We start from the raw sequence: 27,483 nt of genomic DNA on the forward strand, positions 1-27,483 counted from the left end.
CTGCATCCAATCAGCTTTGTGCTTGTTGAGCGGCAGCAGCAACCGTCACACACAAGGGGCTCCTGCGGCCCGCAGCGAGAGTTGGTCGTCAGGCCATGAACTTGGGGTAAGCGCGAGAAGTGGCCGTCCCCGAAGCAGGGGGAGTCTGGGTTGGCCCTAGGAGTCTTTCGCCGTTCCTCCAGGAATGTGGCCTCCTGTAGCGGCAGAGCCCAGCTCCTTTAGATAGAGAGGTGCAAAGGGGATCCGTCGGCCTTTACGACCCCGCGGGCCTCACTTCTTCCTTCATAACTCGATTTTGAAATGTGACCTTGTTTCCAGCCCTTTTATTATTGAGTTCAGGACTTGGAGGGAAGAAGGGGTCTGAGAGAGACAGCTTAGAGACATTCCAGGTAGAATTTCTGGCGCACGCCTCTGGTTCTTCGCGAACCTGTCTTGGAGTCTTGCAGAATATTGGCGTTTCCGGGTTAATGGAAGGCCCGCGGGGCGAGGAATCGAGAGGCTTTTCAAGGAATTGTCTTGCCATTTCCTGGCACGTAACCGGTGCTCATTGAGGAGTGAGTCGTTAGATAAATTTAAAAGTCTGTATTGTTTTTCATTGCTTGGAAGTTTAATGTTTCAGGAAGATAAAAAGCAAACAATTTCAGAGTTAACTGCATATCGTTAGCAAATGTTCTGTTCTAGAATCTTGGGATTTAGAAATAAGACTGCCTGTGAAGGAATTTAAGTACAGTGCAGAACAAATACTTTGCAATTTCATCCACGGTTTTTTTGTTTGTTTGTTTGTTGTGGTTTAGTTTCATCAACAAACATGAACTGTTCATAACTCTGTAACAGGGAAACGTTTACAACCTATTTTTTCCAGTATTTTGTCTTTAATAAGTAATTTAATTTGATTTTCCCCACATGAACCACACCGCAGATTTTTCATATTCCTAATCATATATCCCAACTTCTGTCTCCTTTGATTGCTGGATTTAATTTTCTCTCTTTAAGAATTCACTTTTGTCCTTGTTAATGTGTATTGGCGTTTTTGTTTTGTTCTCATAAGACAATAATGAATTGCTGTATGGACTGCATTTTAGATTTCAGTAGATTTTTAAATTTAGGAACTTAATAGATGTATGTGTTTTGTTTGCATTGTCTACTGTAAATGCTCATGATTTTAACATGCTACATATAAAGTATCATAGCAGCCAGAGTTCTTTGCAGATTTATTTTGATAGTACAAAAGAGTCACTGTGCATATGTATTGTTTGAAATATTCAAAATAAAGTGGAATTCCATGCTCAAGCAGTTACTAACCTATGTGGCGTTGTTATAGTCATTTTCAGGTGCTCCAGCACTCCATAGAATGTGTTAAGCATGAGCTTGCTATGAAACTAATAGATGGTAGATCCTTTATCTAGCTAAGGATTTCTGGTAACAGTATTATTTTTTCAGTGTAGTTACTAAATTAATTGTTTACCAATAACAAATTCTTGTATTATTGAGAAATCTCAAAAAATTTCTCTATTTAGTTTTCTTTTGGATTGAAAAATATTTTAAAAAACTACTGGGGGGGCTGGGGTTGTGGCTCAGTGGTAGAGCGTGTGCCTTACAGGTGTGCCTTACACGTGTGAGGCACTGGATTCCATCCTTACTACCACATAAAAATAAATGTGTTTTGTCCATCTACAATTTAAAAAGAAAAAGACTAATGGAATTGTACAAGATTTCTATGTAAATTTGTGTACATAGGTTTACTTTCAAGGTTCAAAGGAACATTTCTGGCTATTTAAAATATTTCCATTTCTGAAAAATGACAACGTTCTTTTATGTTGCAGAGATGGGTTAAAGCTCGAGACTGAATTACTGGATGGAAAAACCAAGCTAATATTATCTCCATATGGTATGCTGTGTTACTAGAAATCTAAAGTGTTAACTTTTAAATTCCTAACTTAAATTTATAGTAGTTTATTAGATTTTTTACTTGTAATAGAATGGTGTTTAAATGATACTTTGAAAGAAGCTGATTGCTTAACTGCTTCAAATTTACTTTTACCCAAGTATAGTCAGATTACATCAGTGCTTACTACTGTCATTATTCAGATTCATAAAAATTAATGATTAATGTATTTCACATGTAATATTTATGTATTCTTTGCATGTAGTAAATATTTTTATTGTCTAATGAATAATATAAGTGAAATTTAAGTAATTATATGTGTATTCTTTGCATATAGAAAAGTGTTGCTTGAGAAAATTAAATTTATAGTAAGACTATAGTTACTAAAACCATTTTTAGTACTAGTTTTTAAACTCTGTAATTTGGTCATGTCCTTCACCCCCAATCTGTTTATAGTTTTACCATGAAAAGGTAACTAATATAAACAAAAATGAGATAGAAATAATTATTTGAACCACATTGTAAGGGTTGGAACACTCAGATGGGCTTTAAAGTTAATGCTTTTGGGGGTAATATTTCTATCTTAACATCTTAAACACTACTAGTTAAAATTTTCTTTTATAAACTGCCTTTGCGTATTTTTGGTTGATAGTTTAGTAATTTTTTTTTTCTTTTGTAGAACATAAATCAAAATTTTCTGTGAAGGTAAGCTAAATGACTTTGACCTACTTTCAAGTGCAAAATAAAGTTTTCTTTTCAATAGTTTGAAAATAATTCCTGGGAAATGTAAAGTGTTCTTAGTGGTTTGGAATGATGACGTGAAGTTATGAAGTTATTGTCCTCCCCCCCAAGTTTAAAAAGTCCAATAGAACTCTCTTCTATAGATCACTGCTATCCAGTAAAGCTTTCTGCAAAGATGGAAATGTTATAAAATCAGTTCTATCCAATATGGTGGCCACTAACCATGTATAGATTGAGCATTTAAAATGTAACTTGTGTAACAGAGGGACTACATTTCTAATTTTATTCAACTTTTAATTAAATTTAGTAGCTACTGCACTAAACAGCATCATTCCAGAGATATTTAAAAACAGATATTCAGATTTTAAAACAAAATATTTTTCTTTTCATACTCAAATTCCATTTGCCCAGACCAGAAAGAAAACTTGATTCACAAATTCCTACATCTCTTTTATAAGATTACACATGAACTTAATAGTGATCTTTCAAATTACTTTCCTTTGCCATGAACCCACTGTTCCTTTTTCTGCAAAATATATACCATTAGAAATTTTCTTTTTTTTCTATTGCAACTTCTTCCTTGATTTTCATTTTTAGATACACATTGGCAGAAATTTCTCCTCTTCCATAACTTACTGTAGCCTGTTTTTCCTTTATCTTTGCAGTATCTTTTTAAAAAATATTTTTTAGTTATAGATGGACACACTACTATTTATTTTATTTATGTGATACTGAGGATCGAACCCAGTGCCTTACATGTGCGAGACAAGTGCTCTCCCACTGAACTACAACCTCAGCCTTCTTTGCAGTATCTTAAAGCTTTAGCTTGTTTGTGGATAAAACCCAGTTTGGACAATATAGGGCTTTTCCTTACAATTCTGAACCCTTTATGGCTTTGTTATTTCTTTTAAGTTTAATCAAGGTGGAGAAGTTTCTTGAGTACTCAGGAGATTAATTATTTGATAAATAGGTGATTCCACAAACTACATATAAAAAGTTTTTATATATAGGCATACATTAATCTGCCCCTTATCTATGGTTTCATTTTCTGATGTTTCAGTTATTTGTGGTCAACTGTGACTGAAAATATTAAATGGAAAATAAACAATCCATAAGTTTCAGAATGTGCACCATTTTGAATAGTGTGATGAAAATCTCACTCTGTCCTTCCTGGGGTATGAATCATCTCTTTGCCAGCATATCCATGCCCATTTAGTAATTATCATGTTAACTGTTGAGGTATCATGATGCTTATTTAGGGTATTTGGTCTTATCTGCAGTTTCAGGCAGTCTTTGAATGTTTCACCTACGGATAAAGGGGACTACTGTGTAGTGTATAGTTATATACTTTGTGTACTCCTTTAACCACTGAATACACGTTGTCTGTCTCCTGTCTGTTCTCTTATTAAATATTGCAAGTAACTGCTTTTATTTGAGTCACGTTAACAAATTGCCTTTTTCAAGCTTCTAGATATGAAAAATTACTTGTAATGATTGATTTCTATCTTCCCCAAGCCTATATTCCCTTTTACACATTCTTTCTTCTATTGATATCCTTAACAGGTTTGCTATAGTTGCCACAATTTTAAAGACATTTAGTTGTATTTTTAACCAACTCAGAATATCTGGAGCTCCCCTTTCAAGCCTATAATAAAGTTATTAGTCTTGGACTTTTAGTGGAATCATTATAAAATTCTGTCAGCTGTCTAGGGGTATTTTAGGATTTTTAAAAAAATTTTTTAATGAGTAACGTTCTCAGCTCATGTTAATTTATATACTGTCTTAAATTGGTTTCCTCCCTGTTGAATTTCGGACTTGAAAATAGACACAACCTTATTCTCCCTTGATTTGCTTTCAAGGAGATTCTCTTTCCCATGGTTAAAGAGGTTGTAGCTATCCTCTTCCTTCCTGTTTTTGCTCTTCACGGAGACAAACACCAGAATCAGTAGTACTTGTCTTTTGTTTTATTTTTTAAATTTCCCAAGTGTTACAGTTCTACAGATATATGTTGCATTTTCCTTTCTGTAAGTTATTCATGAGTGCTTTCTACATAGCGTTTTTCTTCTACTGAGGTAAACTGAGTGACTATGACACCTACAGTTTTCTGTTTTCCCTATTCCTCATAGGTTGAATTACTGTCATCTCCAGTGTGTTCTTTAAACACAGCTGAACTATATCATCATCATCAAGTTTAACACGTGTGGTCAGAGTGCTTTCCTAATTCTAGCAAATTCTCTCCTGCATTTTTCTTTAATCTTCAGTAATGAATATGAAGTAAAGATGGTTACCAGCCTAATTTCTTATGCTTATTGGAAGAGAAATAAAAGAACTAGAAATGATTCAGTGTTGTAAGTAATTTATAAAAATCATGGCCCCTAAAACTCTTACACTTAAAGTACTCTTAAAAATTAGTTGGAATAAGCATGAAAAAGTTTTTTGACCATGTGTGATCATGCACATCTATAGTTTCAGCTACTTGGGATGCTGAGTTAGGACGATTGCTAGAGCCAAGGAGTTCGAGACCAGTCTAGGCAACATAGACCTCTTCTAAAGAAAAAATTTTTGTTGATATTTCTATATGTGGGAAATATATATTGAAGGGTGTATAGTACAAGGTAGCACTTTCTAGGTTTTAAAATGCTACTTTTCTTTGTTTCCTTGTGCCAGATCCTGACCCCATTATAAATTGTGAAGTCAACCAGTAATAAATGAATGCATTTAATATTGTCTTTATAATATGAAAAATATTGGTGGAATTAAATTAGGCAAAAGCAATATGCTATATAAAAATGTTTTATGACATAAAACTTGTTTGATCAGTTAGAATGTATCTCATCCAGTAAACACTTCTTAAATGACTTTGGCTAGGTTGCTTTTTCTTATTTAGTAACCCACATGTAATTGAATCTTTATTTGGCAGTTCATAATTTTTTGCTACCTCCCTTCATTGTTCCTGTCTGGCTGTAGGCTACAAATAGTGTTCATAATTGAGTTTAATGTATGTTGATTACATGCCAGATCATTACTTTTTTTTATGCATAAGTATTTTTAGAGGACTTTTTCTGTATATTATTTCTGATGTGACCAGAATGTGGTAAAATAATTCTAGTTAAATTAGTAGATTTCTGTTTAACAAATATTTACTGTAAATTCAAGTATGGATGTAAGACTCCATTCTTAGCTTTATGTGTTCTCAGAAAAAAACAAGTTGGATTTGTAGCTTAATGGCAGAATGCATGTGTGAATAGTATTTACCTCTGGGAAATGTAGAACATAAAAGCTTAAGGGAGTTATAGTCATTGAAGGGCCTCATTGGATGCTTGAAGACTTCGATGATTTGCATGAAGGAAGCTATTAAAGGATTTTTGATGAGAGGAATAGATGTGATCTTATTTGTGGTTTTAGAACAGGACTTCAGGCATTTCCATGAAAAACAGATAGATTATCATTATCAATTAACAAGAAGACCAGTTAATTATCAATTACAGCAGTCCAGGGAGAATTGGATATGGCTCTGAACTTGTACGGTAGTTAAAATATGGAAATATAAGACAGAAATGAGAGGATTTTAAAGTATGTTAAGAAAATATGCTTTGTTTAGTGGTTTGAGATAAACTGAAATGCCCAGCTATTACCCAGAGAATGCGCACGTGTGTCAAAAGAAGGGCAAGATCAGTAGAAGCTGTGGTAGAGACTGAGGTGGTATGATTCAGCTGCCCAAGCAGACTGCTTGTAGACTGCTGATAATTTGATGCATGCAGTGATTTTTTTCCTCCAAAACTAGAATGACTTGCTGGTGCCTAAAAATTGGATAATTTAATGTAAGATCTAGCATTCTTGATTCTTTAGAAATATTGGGTGATCTCGCAACTAGACTCAGATTCATGTTTGCCTGTAATAGACAGGTTCTGAGTGTTGACTCTCTATTCTAGTGTTCTTCAGTTCTTCTCAGTTCCCATCTAGTCTAATTCATGATAGACATTTGAGTTAGTTATACTAAAATAGCTGCAGAGATAAAAGGGTAAAAATGCATTTTAGATTGATATATTGTTATCAAAAACCTGAAGCCAAGAATAAACATGGTGAGGTGAGGTGGGGTGAAGTGAAGTAGATAATTAAGAGATCTTGTGGCTGATTCAGAAGGTACATTTTGAAAAGTAGGGTGAAATGAGATTAGCTAATTGGTCAGCAAGGTGAGTTTCATGAAATATAAGGAAAAGTTGGATATGAAAACTCTTATGGCATCTCACTCTTTGACATCAAGGATCTGATCTTATTTTTTATATCACCAACACTTTCCACAATGGTGAGCACATAAAACACATTTAATTGACTGTCAAATTATTTCAGATTAGTTGGATTTACAGAAATGTACAGTGGATTAAGTGGAGGATAAACTTGAGATAGGTAGAATGTAATCTAGTAGAGATGATAGATGTAATCTAGTAGAGATGATAAGAATCTGAACACAGGTTTGTCATCATGTAAATGATAAGAAAAAGATACTTGGAAGGGAGACAGTGTTTACTGATAAGCTAAATAAGACCCTGAGTCAAAGGAGACTCCATGGTTCCTGGCCTGAGATTAGAAAAACAATGCCAAAGAAATGGAATATTTTGGGAAAGAGAACTAATTTATGGGCAAGAGATAAAAAATTCAGTGGGGTGAATGGTATAGTTGAAGTTATTCAAGCAAAATTTATTGAATACTTACTCTCTTTCACCTGTTCTAGTTACTGGGGTTATAAGAATGAATTAAACAGACAAGTCTCTGCCCTATGGAGTTTACATTAGAAGGGTGTGAGATGGACAGATAAGAAGCCAAATATTTCCAGACAAAACAGGTTATGGAGAAAAATAAGCATGATAACCTTACTGGTTTAGCCGCCTTGGGAATAAGTAATATTAGCTGAAAGGTGGACAGAACAGGCTAGTTTGGTGAGGTGTTACTGAGTGGGTGATATTTGAGCAAAGATCAGATAAAGGTGAGGAAATGAGCTGTGTAGAATCTGTAGGAAGAAGGAAAGGCCTTACTGAGTTCAAGGAACTCAAGATAGAAAATGAGATCAAATAGCATGGGGGCAAAGAGGCAGGGGAGTAGGGGGTACTCACTTATCATTAGGGCTTGTTTTAGGTCATTGTGAGAAGTTCAACTTTGTTTTTGAGTAAAATGAGAAATCATTGGGGTTTACCTGGGTATTGAACCCAGGGGTGCTTACCAGTGAGACACATTTCCAGCCCTTTTTTATTTTATTTTTTAAAATTTTGCTACATTGATGAAGGCTTCTCTAAAAGTTGCTGAGGCTGGCTTTGAACTTGTGATCCTCGTGCCTTAGCTTTCTACTGGTGTTACAGGCATGTATGTATCACCATATGTGGCTTTTGGAGGCTCTTGAAGATAGTAACATGATATGACTTACATATTAAGGTAGTCAGTGTGGCTCCTGTATTGAAAGTAGATGAAGCAGGGGTAAAAACAGGAATACCAGTTTGAAGGCTTTATAGTAATTCAGGTGAGATGTAATATGTTGGAGCAGAATAACAAGAAGTATGTTGAGATAGTCAGATTCAGGATATATTTTTGAAGATGCAGCAATATAGTGTTGATGACAATTTAAATGTGGTTTATGGTAGAGGAGTTGAGTATGCAAATATAAGTAACAGATGGGGAGAAAGTTAATTAGAGGCAAAAAGCAGATGAGTTCAGTTTTGGACATTCTGATTTTTAATGTCTATTAGAAACCCAGTGGAAGTGTTAGATAGGTTATCTAGAACCTGGAATTAAAGACACAAACTTGGAGTCATCAACATAGATAATATTTAGAATCAGAAAAGTAAATGAAATGACCAGTTAAATGAAGGAACAGGACTGACCAGTGGGCACTTCAACTTTAAGAGGTCTGTGAGAAAAGAAACCAGTAAAGACTAACAAGGAGCAGTGACGAAAGTCTGAAGAATCAAGATTATGAAGTCCTGGAAATGAAGAAAAAGTTTCAAAACGGAAAGAGTAATCCTCTGCATCAGATAGAGCTCATAGGTCAAGTAAGATGAGGATTTGAGAATAGGTTACTAGACTTAGCAATGTAAAGTTATTAGTGATCTTGAGGAGTTTTGGTGGTATGGTGTGATGTGGGTGAAAGACAGATTGAAATGGGGTTATAGGAGATGAAAGAGAAAATGGGATCAAGAATTTTTTAATTGCTTACTGTAGCTACAGCATGTTTTTATTTTAGTTTTGGAGACGGTCTTGCTAAGTTGCCCAGGCTGGCCTTGAACTTGGAATCCTCCAGTCTCAGCCTCCTGAGTAGCTAGAATTACAGATGGGTGCCACTACGCCTGGCAAGAGTTTTTAAAGATGGTAAAATAATAGCATGTTTGTATGCTATTGTTTGTTGTGATCCAGCAGAAAAGAAAAAGTCATGATTCCAAATTAAGAATTGCTAGAGAGAAATACATAAGAAAGAGAGAGGTTATGGAATTATGTACAAGTAACAAGAGAATAAGTATGGGTACAGATGCTGGGAAAGATTTGGTGATTGAAACTTGCAGTTTTCTTCTGAATACTTCTGTATATTTTCAGTGAAATATTAAACAGAGTCTTCACTTGAGAATGAGGATGGGAAAGAAAGTATTAAGGTTGAATAATTATGAAAAGAGTGAGGAAACTGGGCATAGTGGCGCACACCTGTAATCCCAGCAGCTCGGGAGGCTGAGGTAGGAGCATTGTGAGTTCAAAGCCAGCCTCAGCAAAGGTGAGGCACTAAGCAACTCAGTAAGACCATGTCTCTAAATTAAATATAAAATAGGGCTGGGGATGTGGCTCAGTGATCAAGTGCCCTTGAGTTCAATCCCTGATACCCCCCCCCCCACACCTCCCAAAAAAGAGTAGGGAAATATATGACTGCCAGGTACTATTAAGAACTCATTTGATATTCTTGGTTATGAGTTTAAGATGAACCCAGTAAGCATGGCTGTGTTGTTTTTCTCTGCTTATGCAGTCATAGAATAGGTAAAGGATTGGATTTTGTTGGAATTAGGATTTGCTAGATGTGCATGAGAGCAAAGAGTAAAGAGTGGAAGATGGATGATTTGACTTGTGGAATTTAAGATCATTAAAGGGGCTGAGGCTGTAGCTCAATGGTAGAACACTTGCCTAGCACATGTGAGGCATTGGGTTTGATCGTCAGCATCATATGTAAATAAATAAAGGTATTGTGTCCATCTACACCTAAAAATACTTTAAAATAAAAAGATTGTTAAAGAAGGAAAATAAGAGCAAGAGGGAGGTGGTAGATTATTGATCTTTGCACAGTTAAAGAATTTTTGGAATTGGGATATGGGAAGAAGAGAATTGGAAAAAAATAGGAGGTGGGAATCCTTATCCAGTACTTAAAATTGAGATATTAGAGGAGTTGCAGTTGTGGATAGTTCCCAGGTCAGTGTCAGAAGGTACTGTGGAAGTGAGTAATGATGATAGCTTGGGGAATAGCAGAATAGGAAGAGTTTGAGGAAATGAAAGGATATAAGAATAATATGAATATGAAAGTACCACTAATTGAGAAAGGATTTGTATTAGAAGGTTGACAGCAAGCTATATAAGGTCAAACAATAAGGGGCTAGTGACCTGTGAGTCTATAGATGGCATGTAAAGAAAAGTAGTATGGGTGGTATGATTTAATGACATGAAATCCAAAGCTGAAGTAGATTGGTGATGTCCTGTAACAAATAAAATAAAAGTTTATCTCTATTCTTCATTATCCAGAATTAATAATTTTTAGTTATCGATGAAGCTTTCAACTGAAGATTTGCAGTGTTAAAAATTAATTTCTATGGCTTTATTATTTAAATAGTGAAATGAAAAATTTAGAGGATAGGTTTATCACAGATCATATAAATAAAGGTAATTATTGATTTTCCAAAAACCATTAAAAAATAAGCTTCTGGTGTTTTAACAGATGGGAAATAAGACCAAGATTGCAAAATGTCCTTTAAGAACAAAACAAACTGGACACATTATAAAATCACAAAATACTTGTATTGGGAGTGGAAAACTTTTCCAAAAGAAGACAATTGATTCGGGAACCTCACAGGCAAGAGGTGAAAAAAATAGAATGATACTTTCACCCACTAAGGATTTATGTAAGAAGTATACAGACAAAGACTGTCTTTGTTCCCCCAAAGAGATTTCATCTACAACCCCCAATATACAGAAGAATAGAAACACCATAGATATATCTCTAGTAGACAAACAGAAGTCTCACAAGAAGCACATCACAGTTGAAAACATGAACAGTGGTTTGGTGTGTCTAACACAAGACCAACTACAACAGATTTTGATGATTGTAAACCAAGAAAATGGATCTGTTTCCCTGACTGAGAATGGAAAGGAGGAAGAAACAAGTAAGATTTTTTTTCTGATTTTGTGCTATTTTCTCAATATTTGCTTTAGAATTCCACATTCATTGGTTATTATGTAAGTACCTCTTAAATTCAAATGTAACATATACCATCTTAAAATAATTATTCTTTTAGAGGACTTTAATATGCAAAATTACTTTGATAATTATGATATGCCATGTTTTAAGGTTAATGCTCAAAATATTATTCATGTGCACTATAGCCTTAAGAAATCTAGTTTCTGTGAACTTCAGAAAAGCTGTTAAATTAAAAAAAAAAAAGACTTGTACTTAATTTAGAATTTCTGAAGCTTTACTTACATTTAAAATAACTATATAAAATAGTTTTAAACAAAACCATCTATGGTATTTCTAGTGAAAACCAAAGGAACTTTGTGAAGATATGACTTGAGTTGTTGCTGAAAAACATTGCTTTCCTTGGCCCCTTTATTTGTTCTTCATGTCCCTCATGCTATATAAGGTCAAACAATAAGGGGCTAGTGACCTGTGAGTCTATAGATGGCATATATGTTATGTTAGGGATTCCTGTACTGTTTTTTTTTTTTTTTTTTTTTTTCCTGTACTGTTTTTTAACCAGTATAAAACACAGACTTAAAAGGAGTACTAGAATGTTACATGCCCCATTTCACAAGTCATGGTATTGTGTTATGTTTTTAAAGCCTTCTAATTTCAGCTTTGGGCTAGGAATTATGACTCTGAAACTAATAGAAATACCACTAAAATTTTATTAGGCAATAATGAGATAAATAAAAGTAAAATTGGCTGTCTCCATGGCTAAGACCCCACAACTAGTTTGGAGGCCAGGCAACTCCTGTAGACTACTACGACATTCATGTTGGAGTCATTTACCTTCTCTTGATCTAGGTTATTTGTAAAATAGGGAACCTGATTGTGTCTTTAAGGCTAAAATTCTAGCTCAGAGAACAAAAAGTAGCAACTTAATGGGTATCATAAGACATAATAACAAAGTTAAAAGCACATTTTACTCAATTATGTATTGACTTGCCTGTTAGGTATGCTTTCTTTTTACTGGGAGAACTAGCTGGTTCAGGAGGTATTTTTAAGTCAACATATAAGCCCTCCGTAAAAATCTTTCGTTATTTGCTGTTGTAGCTGGGGTGTAGAGACACTTGTTCTTGAAAAAGTTTTCTGTTGATTTTATAGCTAAATGAGAAGAGTAAGTTCAGAGTAATGAATTTTAATTAATTGCATTTATTCCCTTTTAGGTTATGATTTTATGTTATTTATATTTGTGAAAGTATATTGGCAGGAGTAAGCAGAGATTTATTTTTCTTTTGTTGTTCACTTGGTTTCCTGTTTGATACAAAAAGTTGTATGTCATTGGCCACAAACAAGCCATTTAATCTCCGGGCTTCAATTTCCCTTTTTTTGACAGATACCCACCTCAAAGATTGTTTTGAGAGTTAAATTAGATAACGTATAAGATTGTTTTGTTTTTTAACCATGTAATACATTGCCAAGATAAGTTATTGCACTAGCTGTAATTTAGTGTTAATTTTAAAAACATGCATTTTGACTTCCTAGGTCAGGATAGTCTCCATTTGAACAATATTCCCAGTCAGCCAAAGGACAAGAACATTATGGGATTACTCCAAAAATATGAGGCTGTTTCATCTATTCCAGATGAAAATAAATCTGTCTTAAATAAAAATCAGGAGGCACCTAAACAATATGAACAGAAAATTGCCCTGTATGTAACTCATATCTACTACTATGGGATCATCTTGGGAATATGGTTTTGCTTTACTTCCATGTGAAGTATTTACTCTGAAGCTATTTAAAAGCTTATTGCTTTATTTTTATGGAGTCAGTCACGTAAAAACCTATAATGATCATGTCTCTGGGTTTTTTTTGTTTTTTATTACATTAGAGAGAATGAATGGAAACCAGGAGATATATTCAGTACTCTGGGGGAAAGAGAACGTGATAGAAGTTTGTTAGAAGCAAAAAAAGCCCAGTGGAAGAAAGAATTAGGTAATTTTTGTACCTTTTATTGTAGTTTTATTGGTCTATGAAATATAGAGTGAGGACCAATTATATCTTTTAGCATATTATCAAAAATCTTGTTTTATAACATTTCACATCTAGAGTATTCTTCTACAAATCCAAACGAAACTGTGATTTCACATGGAAAATCACAGTTGTCTCTTTTCGTTTAGTATACTGTGGTGTGCACCCCAAAAGCATTAATGTCACTGGTATCCTTTCACAGTCCTGGTAGCTCAAGAAAGGATTTCTAAATTTTTCATATTTTTTGAGTACAGAAGTCCTATGGATTTAAAATGGTTTTATTTAAAAAATTACTTAACACATGTGAGGCACTGGATTCAAACCTCAATACCATATAAAAAATAAATAAACCAAATAAAGGTATTGTGTCCATATAGAACTAAAAATATTTACAAAAGGAATAATCAGGGTTGGGGCTATAGCTCAGTGGTAGAGCGCTTGCCTGGCACGTGTGAGGCACTGGGTTTGATCCTTAGCACTACATTAAAAAATAAATAAAGGCATTTAAAAAAAAAAGGAATAATCAGTGATATCAAGCAGTATTCTAGTTAGAAACAAACTTACTGCTGTCAGCCCAAGAATCTAATAACAAAAATTTATAATTTCAATTATGAAATTTTGTTAATTACTAAGAAATACCCATTACTTCTTAGACTTAACTTAGGGTCCAGGTACTACAATTTAGAAAATATGGCTTAACATTTGTACTTCTTGGAAATAACTACAATAAAGATATGAGATGAACTACAACATCTACTTAACTGGGAAGTCTTGTGAAGCAATTACTGATGGTTAAGTAATTTAGCAAAAAAGAAGAAATAGGGAATGAATTGAAGGTTTGGAGGTCTGTGTATTTTATGTCAGGATTTCACCTTTAAATGTTTTCAAGCTGGGCATGGGGACACACACCTGTAATCCCAGCAGCCCAGGAGTTGTGAGGCAAGAGAATTGCAAGTTCCAGGCTAGCCTGGGTAACTTAGCCCTCTAAGATGTAGTTCAGTGGTAGAGCACCCCTGGATTTAACTCCAGACACCACAGAAATAAATATATAAATAATTTTCTTTCAGCACATTTAACTTATCAAATTACAATACCAAATTTGTGAAATAAGATGGAACTACTTTGAAATAAACTTAAGTATTTCATGCTTAATTATTTTCTTAAATAATTTACTTTTTTTAACCTGATACTGTTAGCAAGGAGAATTTCTCTTTTTTTAAAGTCATGAGAAATAATGACTAACATACTTACTTTGTGCCAGATCCTAAACCAAAATAAGAACTAAGGATTTAGAGATGTTAACAGCAGTTTGCCAACAGTCATGTGACTAGGAAGTGGTTGAGCTTGAAGTTGACTGTCAGGTTCCCTGCTTTCGGAGTTCTAGCTTTTAATTTTCAAAGTGATAACTGAATGAATGATATAGGAAAGTAGAACATCATAATAATTAACATCAAATAAGTTATTCTGAAAAAAAAGTTCCATATTGATAAATGTGATAATAAAAGCAATATTCTTATATCCATTCCTACCATAGTGATTAAAAGTTTTATTTCATATCCTTAAAAATTCCTCTCTGCCTTGTGAGTTAATTTCCTACCTAAAAAACAATTTCAATTAAATCTGTGTTAGAATCTGCTCTGCAGTATTTAAGGTCATGATTTGTTTACATGATTTTTTTTTTACAGTTTTTATACATTTTTTTTAAAAAAGGACATTATTTACAGATGAACAGGTTGCTTTAAAGAAGAAAGAAAAAGAAGCTTCTGAAAAGTGGAGTAATTCTTGGAAAAAATCTGAAAGTGATAAAATAATGTGGGAAAAACTTCAAATTTTAGACCAATCTAAGGTAAGAATATCAAAATCAAGTATTTAAAATGCTAAGCAGTGTTCATATTTTAAAATTTGTTTTAAAACTCATTAAGGGGGTCTGGGGATATAGCTCAGTTGGTGGAGTGCTTGCTTCAAATGCACAAGGCCCTTGGGTTCAATCCTCAGCACCAAAAAACATAAAACCAAAACCACACCACAAAACTCATTTAAGGGAAAAAAAACCTTACTTGTTATGTGGTGTTTTATGACAATAGTTTACAAGTTATGACATGAACTAGTTTCTGTTTGCATTCTGTAAATTATCTTGCTATGTGTGTGTTGGTGAGCATAGAGGCCTTAGGCACCTCCTTTAGGCTCCTATAAAGGAGCACTGCAGTTTTTTAAACGGCTCAAAAAAGGTATTTTCATATCAAAGATGAGTGTATGCCAGATATCCTTCCCATATTGCTTTTATGATTTTTAAATTTTATTTATATTTAATTTTAGATAAATAGTACCCGTGTTTTTCTTTTCTTATTTCTTTCCATCTGCTGGCTCTTCAAACATTCAGTTAGTTTCCTTGTCAGGTTATGGTGATCCAGGCTGATTGGGTCCTCACTACTTAGAGCTAGTCATATTTTAGAGGTGAAGTCCTAAGTGTCAGTACTTTGAATATCTAGATCCTTTAGTGCTTGATTTCAATATAACCAGTTTTCCTTAGAGGAGTAATTCTGAATTCTCCTTACTTTTAATTACAGATTAACTTTTATGAGTGTTTTATAAAGCTCCTTAATTTACCATTTCCTTTTTACATGTATAATCCCTTCTACCTTATGAACATTTATATATTTTTTTTCTTTTTTTTTTTATTGGTTGTTCAAAACATTACAAAGCTCATGACATATCATCTTCCATACATTTGATTCAAGTGGGTTATGAACTCCTATTTTTTACCCCAAATACAAGTTGCAGAATCACATCGGTTACACATCCACATTTTTACATAATACCTTATTAATGACTGTTGTATTCTGCTACCTTTCCTATCCCCTACTATCCCCCCTCCCTGAACATTTATATTTTAACAAATGTATTCTGAAAACAATGTAGGTAACCTAAAAAGGTTGTTTAGATGGTGGAAATTTTTAGCACTGTGGCCTAATTGGGTAAATGCCTTGTAGATCAGTACTGACTGGCCTATTTTGATAATTTAACATTAGCAAAAAGAAATCTGAATTGCATTTTTCTATTGTCCCAGAAGTTACTTTTGACTCACTGATAGAAATAATTTTGGAAAATCCTATAGTTCTGGGTGATAATTTTAAGTGTGTGAAGTTTTGAAGTTGATTTATCCAGATAAAGTACAGGTTGAGCATCCTTAATTTGAAAATTCAAAATTTGATGTTTCAACCTCTAAAACCTTTTGAGTACCATTAAGAAGTCACAAGGCACAATTCTACTCTGACTTCATGTGACAGTCACAAAATAAAGGTGCACTAAAAAATATCCTATAAAACTACCTTCAGACTATGTATATAAAGTATATATGAGACTTAATTTTGTGATTTGGCTTGGGTCCCAAAATCTGAAACATTTACGGTAGCATTTCAGATACTCAGTATGTGCCATTAAAAGCAGCAACTAAAACTTAACTGAAATTTTCCATAAAGTTGACTTATTCACTAATGAAAATATAACATATTTTCAGTTACCAAACTTCAGGTTGGAATGTTGGCATGTCATTTATTCCTTAATACATTGCTTTTCTTTCTTTCTCTTTCTCTCTTTCTCTCTCTCTCTCTCTCTTTCTTTCTTTCTTACTGGGTAATAAACCCAGGGGTGCTTAACCACTAAGCCACATCACCAGCCCTTTTTATTTTTTATTTTGGGACGGGATCTCACTAAGTTGCTTAGACTGGCCTCAAACTTGCCATCCCTCTGCCTCAGCCTCCCTAGGTTTACGGGTGAGCACCACCACACCTGGCAGTTTGCCCTACACCTGGTCATTTGTTGCCTGTGATTATGAGTCAAAAGTAAATAGGAATAGAAACACTTTTTTTTTCTAACAGTTATCAAGGAATTTAGACAATATAAAATGTTAGGAATTTTATTTTCTACAAATGGCACAGTTAAAATTTTCAGGCATCAGTGGGTATTTATAGAATTTGTTATAGAATATATAATATAGAATATACAATTGTAGAATTTATTATAGTTTATAGAATTTGTTGTAAAATAAACAAATCAGAAAATGTTGACAGTAAATAAGCTTTATCTAAATGCACATGTGCTGAAATCTCATGATCTCAGCATATGGAGTTCTGATGCAAACTGCTGATAGCATTCTCTAACATCAATCCCTAAGATATTGAAGAAACTGAAGGGAGCAGTATTTTTGGTGTGTCGGGTTGGTTGGTGGCATGGAGTGGAAGCAAACCAGGACTATCTATGGGAGAATAAAGTAAAATTGTTGGAGTTCTATCCCTGCTAACCTGCTTCCTCCCACCCCAGTGCCATTGTCTTAAACAACGACTCACCTTACATTTATTATAATTCAAATCATTGTTTTTAGCTGTCCTCTAGGAAAAAAATCTTGGACAGTGCTCACTTGAATCTCATTCCAGGAATTGGGAAAATCATTTGGGGACCACTATCACCACTAAATTTACAGGCCTGGTCATTTAAAGAGTACTACCAAAGAAGGAAGCCCTGACTTTAGGAGTTGTTCTGAAGGTTAGAATGTTAGAAAATTGTTGTGATTTAACTAATAATGCCTGGAACTTTCTACCTTCAGATCAGCCTGCTCTCCATCATAGTTAACTACTGAATTTACTGAATAATCATTTCCAGACAGTTGTAATACTAAGTTATTGACTTAACTGATTTAACTCAGTTAAGGTTCATCTATATCAACATTAGACTCAAATTACATTTGATATTATCCAGAAGGCTGAGAAGTGATAGACTCAGTTTAATGTTAAATAGTTCTTACATAGACAACTTTAACTTCTGCATAGGGAATTAACAGTCATACTACTAAATACTAAAATCATAATGGAAAACACAACTACAGTACTTGAAACAGGATGATAACAGACACGCATATCAAAATATGAGGTGTTAAAGGGTAGAATTCAGGAAGCTTCTTTTCAGAAAAGAAACCTTTAAATCAATAAGCGAGGTGCCCATCTAGAAAAAGAACAATAAATCTAAATTAGAAGATATAAATAATAAAAATAAGAGTACCTATGAATGAAATAAGTGGACAGAGTTCTGGAAAAATATAACAAAAGCAGCCTTAGAAGCAGAAAGCGAGTCCTTTAACAGCATAGGTAAATGTAGCTCTGGTTAAAAGCTTTTTCTCACAAGGGAAACAACATACTCACGTGGTTTTGCTGGCAGTTTCTACCAAATTTTAAAAGAATAAATTTCAAATTTATACAGACTCTCAGGCAATAATAGAAAAAAGGAATATCTGATTCATTGTACAAAACCAGTGTAACCTTGACAAGTCCAGGAAAACAAAACAACAAAAAAAAAACAATGGAAAATTAGTTTTATTTCATTCATAAATATACAAACAATTCTTAAAATATTAGTAGGTAAAATTCAGTAATGCATGAAAAAGTCATGGCTAAGATCAGTGCATGTTCTGTAGCTAGGGAAATTTTTTAAATCCATAGTTGTTCTGCTCTAAAACTTACCCTTTTATAATTTGTGATGCTGTCATAGTGGGGTGATTTTTAAAGCATTTCTCTGATTTTTTTTTTCCATCTGACTTCTCCACATGGAAATTGGGTCCTCCAGTTGTGGAATAAAAGTCACCCATGCTCTAGTAAGCTTAACTCTCAAAATCCAATAATTAATAAACAACCCAGTATTTAAAATTTGGTAAAAAATACTTGAGGAGGATATAGCAGATAAGAATGGGAAGGACTTGGCAATCATGAAATAACAATAAGGGCTTTCTGGACAAGGGCAGAGTCGTCACAGAGTGTTCTTTTCCCAAAGGTACATTCTTATATAGAAAGTTTTAAGTAGAGAATTAAAGGTTTCCTTGATTTATTTAGATGTCATATCCTTCTAGTATGATGTTTAAAATTTAGTTTTGAGAATTGGAAGATAACTACTTAATAATATAGTCAAAATCTTAGCGAGAAATGCCTGACTGGGTTCAACTATGTAAATAATTTTGGCAAAATTTGAGTTATAAAGTAGCCAGAAAAGATAATTGAACTTTATTAGTTGGTTTGATGATTGTTTAGGAAGCAATGCTGCTGGAGCATCCTTTTGGTGCTGTGAAACAAGAACAGAGAAAATGGATTGAAGAGTTGAATAAACAAGTAGAAGATGACCAGCAAAGGAAAACAGAGGAAAAAATTATATTTTCAAAGGTACCTTAAGTTTTTATAGCTATAAGGAAAAAATTAATTTTGAAGTCTTTAATCATATTAACTTACAAGTATCCTGAAATTACTTGATAAGACCAGAGTATTTAAATTGTACGTTTGCTCATGTGAACCTGGATTGATTGAATGTGTCTAATGTGATTTTGCATAGCTTCTTATAAATTTCCTGATTTTTTGAATTTCTCATTTGCTTTCCAAGCTATTTATGTAAATGTATAAGGCATCAAAACAATACAATTTTGTTAATTTTTATGTTTATTTTGGTTAGTGATTTTTGGAAATCTCATGTTTGGATGTCATTTAGGAATTTATGTTGAAACAATTGGGAAAATTCTCAGCAGTTCTTATTTGTCACAATTAGGGTGAGGAACATGACAGATGGGCAATGCATTTTGATTCACTAAAGAGTCATCCTGATTCTCGGTCTCAGCTCTCCTCTCGGTCAACACAGAAACAACCAGAGTACTTCTGTGTCTCTCCTGATACTCAGGAGCTGGCTGATGTCAGTAGTGTTTATACACCTACAACTGGAAGCCAGTTCGAAACTTCAGAAGAGGAGCACATAGCAAAACCTCTTAGGGATGTGGCTGAGGCAAATAATCAGAAAACGAAGTAAGTTTGTTCTTCAGAATTTATTGATTTTTATGAAAATGTGTTTTATTTGGAGTATTAATATGTCTTAATTCGTTTCAGGTTTGATATATATATTCTTTTCAAGCAAAAATGATGTAGGCTATGGAAACTACTTTTTTGGGGTTCTGAATAGCTAATGTATATATCTTGTCAGCTTCCTTCGTTCTATGACTGCTCTCTTGGACCCAGCACAGATTGAGGAACGGGACAGACGGCGACAAAAACAGTTAGAACATCAGGTATTGCATTGCAAAATATTTTTTGCCTTAATAAGTACTAATATAACCAACATACACCTAAGTAGCTGGAAGCTAAAATTCTGGTATAAGCATAGCATACAGATCCTATTCCAACCTGTGATGAATCCCTACCTCAACTGACATGAAGTTGTAGAATTAAGCTTATGCTGAGAACCAGTCACACTACAGTCAGGTACATGTCTTGCAGTAGAGAAGGCTCTTAGGATGTAAGTTAAGACTTTGTACTGTCTTGGGTTAGTCTTGGATATTTTTTCAACTTATTTCCCCAGAGTCCTGTTCAGGCTGAGAATTAGTTATTGGTTTCTTTGAAAGGGAACCATATGGGCAACTGAAGTAGAATTAGAAACCTGGCAGATAAAATGTTAAAACTCTTCCAGTTTTCTCTCATGTGCAAAAGGTAGACAGGAAAAAGGAAAAGAAAGGTGTGTGGGTTGGAGGCCATCTCATGAAAATCAAAGGGAGATCAGTAGAGGAAAAGGAACTAAGGGGAGGGAGGGAAAAAAGTGCTGAGGAGTGATTTTGGCCAAATTATATTGTTAGAATATGTGCATGTACAAAACTTTCAGTTTTAGTCTATAAAGTGTTTAAGTGTCTGAATAATTTTCCTTAAATCAGAACTTTTTTTCAATTCATTGTTTGTTGAGATGTGTCTTGCTGTGTTGCCCAGGTTGACATTTAACTCCTGGGCTTAAGTGATTCTCTTGCCTCAGGCTCCTGAATAGTTGAGACTATAGGTGCCATACCTTTGATATTTGAATGATTTGGTGTAGCTATTCTTATTTTTACTTGGTTCACTGAACAATTTATATAGCTTCTGACATTTACCAGGCAGTATCTGCAGTACTGAGTTTATGTCTTCAGTTTTTTCTATCTTCAAATAGCCCTCCTGGGAATGAAGAAAAAGTAGGTACATAGAGCTTGACTGGACAAGTGGAAGATGGGAGAAACACATTACAAATTTTAACATTTTAATTTGACTCATATATAATATTTTCTGTATCAGTATGGATAAAGTTTATTGAGTTACCAAAATATATGAAATATGGATTTTTATTCATGGCAGTAATTAATGTGATTTTATGACTAGAAAGCAATCACTGCTCAGGTAGAAGAGAAGCGCAGGAAGAAGCAGCTGGAAGAAGAGCAAAGAAAGAAGGAAGAACAAGAAGAAGAGCGTCGCTTAGCACGGGAACGAGAAGAGATGCAGAAACAGTATGAAGAAGACATACTTAAGCAAAAAAAAAAAGAAGTACATATATTTAAACTCTTTGACATTTTAGAATAAAAATGTTTTTTAGAGGAAAAATAACAGAATTCGAACATTAGTGTGTGGAAGTGTAAAGCTATGTGTGGAGACATCTTTAAAGAAAAAAGGGAGAACCTTAAGGTTTTATTTCATACAATATAGTTCTCAAACACTGTATTGCTTTGGCTTTTTTCTTTCTGCTGAGGTGGTCAAGATGAGTTAATATAGCACAAAGTTAATTCATATGCTTGATGTTGAAAGAAATGGTTGGCTTTTCTATCCATATCACTTATAAACAGATGCATATTTTGCAGAGTGATTGGGTAGGATTGATGATATTTTTGTGGCTATTAGAGGATCCTTCTGTGTTAGCTTGGGGAGAACCCCTTTGTTAAGTGACTAAGACAAAGTAGGTAGGGTAGTATGGAGTGCCACATGTTAGCTGACCTGACAAAGAGGAGATCAGAGACATTTGGTTGCCAGAGATTTTTAAAGAACAGAGTCTGCATTTTCTTGTTTTTTTCCACTTGGCATCTTTTGTGTCCAGCTTCCTGCACGTAGCTTAATATATTTGAGATTCAGCCATAATACTGCGTGCTCCCACAGTATTTTCTTTTTTATTGCCTATGTAGTGTTCTGTTTGTGAGCATATAGCAGTGCATTATCCATTCCTTTGTAGATTTTTCTTTTTCAGTGTTGGGAATTGAACTTGGGACCTTAAGCATGCTAGGTAAGGCAAGCACTCTGTCACTAAACTGTCTCCTCCCTTGCTTTTTTTTGGTGGGGGTGGTTTTATTTAGATGTTGATGAACCTTTGTTTTATTCATTTATTTATATGTATGTTTTCATCCTTCACTCCAAAGTTGGCTAGTATGGTTCTGATTTCATTAGCTTGAATAGCCAGAGGCAGCTAACCCTATAAGATATCTTGAGAAAAAGTATCATTTGCTTCACTGCAAGTGCCTTCAAATACTGTTTTACCTTTTAGTATTCATTTTCAATTTTAACAGAACCGTAAAATTGACAGTTTTTAAAACTTTGAAAACTTGAAATGGCTAAAAAGTTTTTATATTTTTATATAAGCTCAAAAAAGGCAGAACTTTGCCTTTCACTCTTCTACTTCCAGTGTCCAGACCAGTATCTGACATGTAAAAAGCTTAGGAAATATATTAACTGAGAGAATAATTTTTACAAGATTGATAATTTTATTTAAGAACTTTACGTCAATATCAATAGGAAATCATGACTCTCAAGACGAATGAGCTATTCCAAACAATGCAGAGAGCACAGGAATTGGCACACAGACTAAAACAAGAACAGAGAATCCGAGAATTGGCTCAAAAGGGACATGACACTTCTAGATTGATGAAAAATCTTGGTGGTAAGTGATTAATCAGAATTTTACCTTTTTTTTTTTTAAGATGATTTTTAAATACTTGCTAATCGTAACTTTATAAATAGGAATGCATATTTGAAAATTACAAGTAGAACTAAAGCTTTCACATACTTTTGTTGTTGTTGTTCCCTCTTTTGCAATATTGGGATCAAACCCACAGCTAGTGCATGTTAGGTACACATTCTACCACTGAGCTGGATCACTGGCCCTTCACAATTTCTTCTGTGTTGTTTACAGTGATGCTGTGACAGAGGTCAAATGTGTACTTTTGAACCCATGATTACAAAGAAAACAACTGTGATTTCCCTAAATTAATTTAAGGATTAGAATACAAGTAAAACTTTATAAAATTATATAAAATTTAGGCTAGCCTTTCTAAATCTTTATTGCAGCATTCATTCTGATTTAAGCTAAAAGTTGTGTGTGTACTGCTGTGCTATATACATAATTACTTTTTTGTTGTTGGTGCTGGAGATTTAAACCGGGGCCTCTAGTCTGCTATTCAAGCACTCTCTTACCACTGAGTTTTCTCCAGTACATAAATTTTTTTAATATCCCTTAAGTATCATTTTAAGATAATTTCTTTCTTTTTGCCAGTTGATACAATACAAATGGACTATAATGCATCCACTAACATTTCAAATTCAAGACATGACTCTGAGGAAGCCAGTGGTAAAATGAACTCATGTATCAATTCTACGACTTCTCCTAGGAAGGATACTGGTGTGCAGACAGGTATATAAAATTTTCATTTGTTAAATATTACCAGTAAGTTCTATTTAAAGTTTAAAAATTAGAGATTTTTATAATAGCTTTATTGAGAGATGTCCATGAGTGTTTTCTAGTGTATTTATAGTTATGTAGCCAGTACCCAATCAATTTTAGAACCTTTTCATGACTGAAACCTAGTAACCCATTAACTCTCAACCCATTTCCTCTCTCCTCCAGTTTGCATTCTGTCTTGGAATATTTGCCTCTTCTGGACATTTCATGTCTTTTAAGGTTCATCAATATTGTAGTACTTACAATATTCCTTTTTGTTGATGAATATTGTTCCATTGTGTGAAAATAAATACATTTTGCTTGTTCCTTCATGATTTGATGGACTCTGGGTTTATAAGTATGCTATTATGAACATTCACGTACAAGATTATTTTGTACTGGGGATTGACCCTGGGGGCACTTTACTATTGAGTTACATCCCTCGTTTTTTTTTTTTTTTTTGAGACAGGGTCTTTTAAGTTACTGAGTATGGTCTTGAACTTGTGATCCTCCTGCCTAAGCCTCCCAAGTTGCAGGGCTTACAGGTGTGTGCTACTGTCACCAGCCAAAGTTTTTGTGTGAATATGTTTCAGTTCTCTTGGGAAAGAGGAGAAATTAATGAGCATTTTGAAAAACTACCAAACTGTTCACTAAAATAACCACTGGTGAGAACCTAACATGGTACTGTTAGTTGCTTTGGAGAACAGTGTGGTAGTTTATTTTAGTGGTTGTAAAGTGGTTGATATTGAGCATATTTTCATATGCTGGTATTTGTTTCACTGTGTTACCCAGTCTGGTCTTGGGAATCTTGGACTCAAGTAATCTTCAGCCTTCTCAGTAAGTGGGATGAACAGGCACATGCTACTTTATTAAAAACTTGTAGGAAGCCATTACTATTTCACTTTTTGAACTCTAGGTACCAGAGGATCTTCCTATCATTACTTGTGATTCTTACAGATCCCAAGATCCAACCAACTTGGCTGGCCATTTAGCTGTTATTATTATCTGTTGGACCCTACTTCAATATACCAGACTAATTAACTACATCATGGGTATGATTGGCGCCACTGTAATCTATTAATGGTTAAAAAATAGGCTACGGTTGTGGCTCAGTGGTAGAGCACTAGCATGCTTGAGGCTCTGGGTTTGATCCTCAGCACCACATAAATAAAGATGTGTCCGCCTACAACTAAAAAGAATTGCCCTCCAGCAATTGCATTTCTGGTTATACACCCCGTTCCCAAAAAAGACCACTGTTATTTATAATAGCCAAAAAGGAAACATGTGCATGTATGCACAGATGAACAAAATGCAGTCACACCATAGAATATTTATTAATACAGCATCAGGAAAGAACATACCACACAACATGATGAACTTTGAGGACTTTAAGTGGCAAGTCACAAAATGACAAGTGAGTGTATTACATAAGTAAATTTATATAAACACAAGTAGAATGGTGGTTGCCAGTGGTTGTCTACTTTTTCCAAAAGTTTTAGGGGGTAGTAAATAAGAAAATTGTTCATAAAGTGATGAATTTTGGTATGTCATAATTTCAATTTTTTTTAATAGATGACTTAACTACAGGCATATTTGCCAATGCAGAGTCATACTGTGAATATGTAAAGGAAAGAGAAATCACAAATTGTTCATCTCCTGAGATTTCTGTAGAACTTAATGGACAATTTAAGACAGACAAGCAAGAATTAAGTAAGAAAAATGCCAACTTAGAAAAAGAAAACAGTTTATGCAATGAATTTATAAAACCAGAGAAACAAACAAAACACATGAAGAGGTGTCCTAGAAAGCCTGAATGGAATTTAAATAAGCCTCTCAAAAGGTATGTTCCAGCATCAGAAAAGTATCCCATACAGCTTCAAAGGCAGAGAGAAGAAAAAAAGGTAAGGAGGCAGATGGAACTGCTTCATTTGGTAGAGAGAAATAATCCTGAACACCTCTCTCAAAATAGAGGCACTTCATCAGAAGTTCATTCATCTCAACAAGAAACTGAATCACAGAGCAGGTGGCATCTAGTCAAAAAGGTAAAAACATTTTATATTTTTAAGCATGTATCAATGTTTCTAAAATTTAAAACAGTTCCCCAGCAGTATGTTTTGACAAAGAATAATATGTAAATTTGTAAATAAGTTTTATAGGAACAACAGCCATGCTTATTTTTTGTGAATTATCGTTGGCTTTATGCTGCACCAAAGACCACATGGCTCAAAAGCTGAAAATTGCTACCTACCTCTTTATAGAAGTTATTTACACTCGACTTCTGTAGATGGATGGTTCTTTATTCGTTTATATAAAAGTCCATGGACATTACCATTATGTGTTGTTCACAAAATGTGTCCATCTTTCAGGAAGAAGAATCTCTGAAAATTCATTCATTGAACAAGGAAAGGTATGTGGGTTATTTTCCATGCATTCATTGAACAAGGAAAGGTATGTGGGTTATTTTCCATGCCTACTTCTGTGTCAATCTATATATATAGGGAAAGGCAGAGGTTTAAGGAATAAGGATGGCATTTTAGCTGGAAAGGGATGGTTTTATAACTGTGCATGAACTAGCTAATTGTCTTTTTGAAAACAGGAGGCTTAAAGGAGCGATGATCCTTAATCTGTTGTGGTTTACCTCCCCCCCTTTAAACAGGTTTCAGTCATCACCAATTCCAGCAGTGAAAAACACAACTCAACAAACTCAGACTAATAATACATCACACTTACCACTAAAATATAGTAGCTGTGCAACAGAGAATCTGATCTCAAGAGGTGGTCAAACAGGATTGTCAGCTGGGATGTCTGAATCATCCCATTTTATTCCTTATGTTCGAACAAATGAGATCTATTACCTTGATCCTGATGCACCATTGTCTAGGCCTTCAACCCAGGAACCTCAATACCAAAATTCTCAGGGTATGTAATACTACCTAATTTATAAGTGAAGATCAGTGTTAGTTTACTTTACAAATCCATAGCATGAATTTGACTTTGTAAATTTTATCTTGCTTCAGATTGTGACCAAGTCTCTGACCACCACATTAGGGATCCACTCCTTAATCCTAACTTGTTGAAAAATAGGGATCGACAGCAAGCAATCCTTAAAGGACTTTCAGAACTGAGACAGGTATGAGCGTTTCACCAAGTCCAGATGTTACCTTTCAAGGGTGGGGAAGACTGTTTGGCTGAATCCCAATTTAAAGTTATATATGCAGGACCTAAAATTCTTAAAACAGTGTCACATTAATATAATTCGAAATGATTTTCCAGTGTGAAATCATTAGACAGTTCAATTTTATTGAACAAAAAAAAAACCCCATACATTTAACAGCAAGACAAAAAACAAATTATGCTTTGATTAATAATGCAGACTGAGTGTAATGAATGTATTGGCAGTTTTAAACATTGATGGCTGAGTAGAAATTACATGTATAATCTTATTAACTTTCTCCATCTGGGGCTTTGGTTTAGAAATTAGAGGTATAATTTTCCCTCTAGAAAATGTGAATGGGTTACTAAGAAAAGGGTCTAATTTGGGTCTCTCTCTATATATATAGCTTAAGATAACATGTGAAGGGTGATTGAGTGAAGAGGATTTATTTATAACTACTACGTGATATCCAGTTGTGAAGGACACAAGAATTACTCGGGGTGGGGATCAAGCTTAAGCTATGGCCATATTTATTACACACCTTACTAATGTATCAATGTGATTTCAGGGCCTTCTCCAGAAGCAAAAGGAGTTGGAAACTAATCTCATGCCTTTAGCTGCAAATCAAGAAGAGAATTTTAGTTCTTCATTTTAAACAAATGATAAAATGTGCTCACTGTATTTTTCAAGTACGCTATGCTTGTACATTATGTAGTAAATGCTGTATTTTTTTTTTTTTTT

The 27,483-nt window shown here is 34.2% G+C and overlaps 1 protein-coding gene across 14 annotated transcripts; it reads left to right on the forward strand.

Moving 5' to 3' along the window:
* Ccdc66 (coiled-coil domain containing 66) lies at window positions 1-27,479 on the forward strand. 14 transcript variants are annotated; one of them, XM_046452852.2, is made up of 19 exons: window positions 1-106; window positions 1,824-1,888; window positions 2,565-2,590; window positions 10,581-11,025; window positions 12,588-12,753; window positions 12,934-13,037; window positions 14,798-14,919; window positions 19,148-19,276; window positions 19,653-19,903; window positions 20,079-20,163; window positions 21,272-21,433; window positions 22,667-22,811; window positions 23,424-23,561; window positions 25,161-25,428; window positions 25,558-25,630; window positions 25,955-25,995; window positions 26,245-26,507; window positions 26,606-26,718; window positions 27,311-27,479. In XM_046452852.2, the coding sequence occupies exons 1-19, from the start codon at window positions 96-98 to the stop codon at window positions 27,395-27,397; spliced, it is 2,694 nt and encodes an 897-aa protein (XP_046308808.1). In that variant the 5' UTR covers window positions 1-95; the 3' UTR covers window positions 27,398-27,479. The 14 variants fall into 14 exon arrangements, with proteins under 14 accessions (XP_046308808.1, XP_046308806.1, XP_046308805.1 ...); XM_046452850.2 differs by having other exon boundaries at window positions 10,581-10,722; window positions 10,807-11,025; window positions 25,161-25,630; XM_046452851.2 differs by adding an exon at window positions 4,753-4,974 and having other exon boundaries at window positions 69-106; window positions 25,161-25,630.
* The last annotated feature ends 4 nt before the right edge of the window (window positions 27,480-27,483 follow it).

Source organism: Marmota monax, unplaced genomic scaffold (assembly GCF_021218885.2).
Source record: "Marmota monax isolate L192 unplaced genomic scaffold, Marmota_monax_Labrador192_F-V1.1 WCK01_AAM20220418_F8-fsc00042, whole genome shotgun sequence".
Taxonomy (NCBI): Eukaryota; Metazoa; Chordata; class Mammalia; order Rodentia; family Sciuridae; genus Marmota; species Marmota monax.

Excerpts from the sequence above, each read along its gene's own strand:
- Ccdc66 (XM_046452849.2), top strand. Across the intron at positions 14,920-19,147 it reads AAATTTTAGACCAATCTAAG|GAAGCAATGCTGCTGGAGCA; the intron begins GTAAGAATATCA and ends ATGATTGTTTAG. Across the intron at positions 19,904-20,078 it reads GCAAATAATCAGAAAACGAA|CTTCCTTCGTTCTATGACTG; the intron begins GTAAGTTTGTTC and ends ATATCTTGTCAG.